Genomic DNA, 4,575 nt, shown 5'->3' on the forward strand with positions numbered 1-4,575 from the left:
CTCTTTAGAGTGCCTTGTCGTCGGCCGTGATCGCGCGCACGTCACGGAGAGCAAGGCGGAAGACTGACGGGGGCAGTGATTTGACAGCCAGCGTGTAGACTGGGGCTTCGGGCCGGCGTGGCCGCTTTAGAGCGCCTCGTTGTCATGGCATGGAAAAGCCCCACAGTGACCCCGTGTGTGTTAACCCTCAGGGCTTGTTGGATTTGTTGTGTTTATTGCTGCTTTAACTGCATAACATTAACTAATGTCAGTTCTTGTCGTTAGTATAAAACACCCGATTGTCTTATTTTTCAACCCTTTAAATTGGAGTTTGCACAATTAAGCATACTCTTCTAAAAATACTGTGCCTCTTTAGGCATTAACATGATCGAAGGGGCTCTAATATTATTATTTTTTATCGACTGCATATTTCAAGAATTATTCCAAACCACAACGGATGTTGTTTCGCACCCGGGCTTGTTCTTGAGTCTCAAATTTGACACCGGAATGTACTTGAACAACCCTTCAGGTGAAAGTGAGGTACTTTTTCTCAGCCCATGTCCTCACGAGACTTATATAAAAAAAGTATTAGGCATTTGAACGTTTCTTTAAAAAAACAAATTAAACGGCTCGCTTTTTCCATTCAGAGTTAGACTTTATTTGCCATTCTAAAACTCGACAGTGATACACAAATGTTTTGGATTTAGGATGCTTTTACAGGATTAAATAATTGAACAATCCCACGATTGATCAGATTTAAAAAAAAAAAAAAAAAAAACAACAACAACAACACATTTTCAGTTGTTCATTTAGGACACCATTGTCCAAATAAGCCATCAGTAAATTACACTTCTATAAATAAACGGTCACAGCTAATAGCTTGTCATCCACACACACACACACACACACACCACAATAAATTTAGCTTTGTGACAACAACAAAATCACACGACAATGTGAAAGCATTTGATCCCCTTCACAAGCTTGATGTAGAATAATTAGCATACGTTGCCTCAAGATTGGAAGTCTGGATTTTTTTTCCCCTTCTCTTTAAGACAATAACGAGTGAAAGTAGTTACGTCAGCTACATTTGAGTAAGCCTGATTTGTTAAATACGGACAGCTGTATTGCTTCGGTGCAGAAGGAAGCGGTCAGCCACGAAGGTAAGTGGCACACGGATTCATTTTCACCCATCAGGCTGCAGTTTGGACACCACCGAATTAGAGTCTTTATGAAGCTAACATGCATGTGTTGGAATGTGGAACTATAAAGCGGATGCAGGTCCACCGTGCCCAGTAAATCTCCGCAGAAACTCTTCCGACATTCCACATGGACATTTGCCGGAAACTTTACACACCTTTGCCGGCCCAACGGTCATCCGATGCACTCATTTTGCCTGACGTACCCCGTAAAGCCATTTGATCACCCTGGCGTTCCTCTCAATGACAGAGACGCCGTAGGGAACACGCTCTTCTGCCTCTTCGTCGCCACCGTCTTCGTCCTGCCCGCCAGAACTGGCGCACTCCGACCCCGGAGCGCTGACGCTGCGGAAGCGGGCCAGAGACACGATGTCAGAAGCGGACCCGGGAAACTCCTGCAGGTCCGCGGGGTCCAAACCGCACAGGTTGAAGAAGCGCTCCAGCTCCGTCCCGGCTCGGGACAATTGCTCACTCATGTCTGATTTGGAGCGGGTCAGAGATGGACGTTTCCTGCTGCGGGGGGAGCCGGATAGACGGGTTATGGCCGGGGAGGGAGGGGGGAAAACGGGGAAGACGGGAATCGGGGAGCCAAGAGGGTTGTCCGGTTTAGGCGGCGCGGCGACGGGTTTCAGAGGAGACGGAGTGGCCTTTGTGCGGAGGAGGAGGTGTGAGGTACCCGGGCGGAGGGGAAACTGGGCATGCAGAGCGAGCGGCTGAAGCGGTTGGCGGATGAACAGCGGCGGCCTACGAGGGGTCCTCACGCGGCTGGCTTGCGGTATGACGTCCACTCGGCGCACCGTTCCCGACGTCGGGGATCCCGGACTCTCTACCCGGGCCGCTTCCAGTCTCACCTGGTAGAAGAGGTGGCGGTGAGTTGGCAGCCTGTTACAAAAGCTCTGCTAATGTTGCTTGTTGCTGCTTGTTAGACGTTTGCTGCTCGTCTACGATGCTACAACTGCGAGGAGCTACAAACCACGAGGAGCTAAAACCACCCCACAACCCCAACGTGGCGCCGAGTGCATCTCGGAGGCGATACGGAGAGGGCCGAGACCCGGTGCTAAAATGATGTCAAGTGAAGAGAGTTTTTAAAAGGCCGATGGTTCAGAGTTGCTCGTTTACTTTCAAAGTTAGGTTGTAGTAAACGCGAGTAACCACGGGATTTCTGCATCTGGGCCATTAACAGCTCTGATCCTGGCACCTTCGTAATGGTCGTTGGAGACTTCAATCTTGCTTCTCCCTCTCGCTCTCATCTACTAACAGCTTTCAAACAACGTGCAATAAGACGGAATCAAACACTGCACCTCCCACTTGTACTGTATATTTTAAATTGGACTTTGGGGATTTATTTACGATTGTATTATTGAATTGGATTTTTGTTTTTATGTACAGCACTTTATGACAGCCACGGTCGTCGTGAAAGCGCCACATAAATCACGCCGAGTTGAGTTACCTTGGTGGGACTGGCGCAGTGAAGACGGGAGAGTGGATCCGGCGCGTCGTTTTTCTCCGGAGTCAGCAAAGAGGAGGATTCAGTGGACTCTGCACACGCACACGCAGCCGTACCGGGCACGTCGCTCACGTCACTGATCAGACTGCTCAGATGCCGCAGGTCCAGCTGCACTGCCTCCTGCTTGCTCTTCGGCCGGCCGGGCGTCTTCATGGCAGGCCTGAGAGCGGCGGCGCCCGGGCTGAGCAGAGGCTTCCGCGCGTCGGGAGGCCTGACCGGCTGCCGCTTGGACAGCGCCACCTGGCTCTTGACGTACTTCGCCTTGTCCGCTTCCAGCCTCTCCACGGCGCTTTGCTTGGGTCTGCCGGCCGTGGGCGGACTTTGCCGGTAGAAGTCAGGACCCGCTGGGCCCTTGGGCCGCAGGCGAGGGAACGTCGCGGAAAGGACGGGCCTCGCCGGCTGCTTCGACGACCGCTGGATGGCCTCCACCGACATTTTCTTTCTGCTCGCTGATTATAGCTGGAAGTGGCTCTATAGGACGAGTGAGATTTTCCTCTTTTTGTTGGACTGGTTCATTGTCAGCAATGCTCCGTTGATGACCTGTGGAAAAACAGACCAAATGAGACCAGTAGCTGAAAACTAGCAGTGGGCGAACAGATGGAAAATACTGATAGCCCAGACCAGGGTTCACCAACCTTTTCAAAACTGAGAGCTACATCTAGGGTATTGATTAATACAAAGGGCTACCAGTTGGATGCATACTTCTAAACAAAAACTCATTTGCTCACATTACCTTGAATTATGTTCATAAGAATTGATTTCGCCCAATAGTTGTCATCAACAATGGCCACTTCTGCACCATTCCTAGGAAATGTCTCATCACTTCTTTGCCCCAACTTGCGGCGCTGCGCGCGCTTCAAGTACAAATTCCCATTCTGCACATTGTTGCCACGCCGGAGCTGCTCGACTTCGCCAAGTCCAAGCCACTGCTCGGCCCCTCGGCATCCACCTCGACGTTTTCAACTCAAACAATGTTATCTCCTCAGGGTATGACGCACGCCTTAAGTCGTCCACGTCAAGAGACAAACGAAGGAAGCAAACACAAGGGGCAAAGCCTCACATAAAGACATGTAAACAAGAGAGGATTAAAAAAATAAATAAATAAATAAAATGAATTTTTTAAAAAAAATGTCCCACATGGATGTAGACTCAAGGGCCTGAGCGGACTTGGCCTCTCGGCAACTCAACCTCTCTTTCAACGCGGAAAACAACAACAACGACGACGACGAAATGACTGAGAGAGTTCGAGAAGTAAGAAGCGGGAACTCACCTGGAGATGAAGAATGCTGTAGGTTCGTTTTTCGAGTTGTGCTTCTGTGAGCTGTCGCGGCTGAACCTCGCGACGAGATAATGATAAAGCATTTGGGGCAGCCGTCAAACCTGTGCGACGACTCAAGCGGGCTGGGTTAGGCACCGCCCACGCTCTTTCCTATTGGTCCGTTCCAAATAGAACCCGGAAAAGAAGCTCATTGGTTGAAAATACCGAGATTAATCAATACACTGCACACCTGGAGTACAGTACAGTACTACTTATCCTTGAATGCCTTGGTTATTTTATAAAGGAAGTACAAAATATCTGTGCCACGTTGAATTATTTTAAACACCAAATTTATTCCCCCCCCCCCTTTTTTTTTTTTTTTTTTTTGCATAAAGAAAATCAGTTTATCATTCAGCTTCAATCCATTTTAAAATTCAGCATTGTATTTTCTGATGGTAAAACAAAATCATAATTCAGTGTTAGTAATTCAAATTGAAACTGTGATGGCACAGATCCATAACTGTGCCATAGATGGGCTACAAAAGAAGTCGGCACTTCTGCTGTCAATGTGCAGTGGTGGGAACAAATACTTTCTTACTGTACAAAATTCTTCTTTTTATTCTGTTCTTCCA

The 4,575-nt window shown here is 48.6% G+C and overlaps 1 protein-coding gene across 2 annotated transcripts; it reads right to left on the minus strand.

Annotated features, from left to right (window-relative positions):
• Positions 1–653: 653 nt before the first annotated feature.
• On the minus strand, positions 654–4,138 carry fam110a (family with sequence similarity 110 member A). 2 transcript variants are annotated; one of them, XM_061670873.1, is made up of 4 exons: positions 3,956–4,138; positions 3,419–3,685; positions 2,629–3,225; positions 654–2,029 (listed from the first exon to the last, which is right to left on the minus strand). In XM_061670873.1, exons 3-4 carry the CDS (start codon positions 3,118–3,120, stop codon positions 1,367–1,369), a joined length of 1,155 nt encoding a protein of 384 aa, XP_061526857.1. In that variant the 5' UTR covers positions 3,121–3,225; positions 3,419–3,685; positions 3,956–4,138; the 3' UTR covers positions 654–1,366. The 2 variants fall into 2 exon arrangements, with proteins under 2 accessions (XP_061526857.1, XP_061526765.1); XM_061670781.1 differs by lacking the exon at positions 3,419–3,685.
• Positions 4,139–4,575: the final 437 nt, after the last annotated feature.

The sequence above is a fragment of the Phycodurus eques genome, chromosome 1, assembly GCF_024500275.1.
Source record: "Phycodurus eques isolate BA_2022a chromosome 1, UOR_Pequ_1.1, whole genome shotgun sequence".
NCBI classification, from domain to species: Eukaryota; Metazoa; Chordata; class Actinopteri; order Syngnathiformes; family Syngnathidae; genus Phycodurus; species Phycodurus eques.

Excerpts from the sequence above, each read along its gene's own strand:
- fam110a (XM_061670781.1), bottom strand. The coding sequence starts at position 3,120 with ATGTCGGTGGAGGCCATCCAGCGGTCGTCGAAGCAGCCGGCGAGGCCC. Across the intron at positions 2,030-2,628 it reads ACTGCGCCAGTCCCACCAAG|GTGAGACTGGAAGCGGCCCG; the intron begins GTAACTCAACTC and ends CTCTTCTACCAG.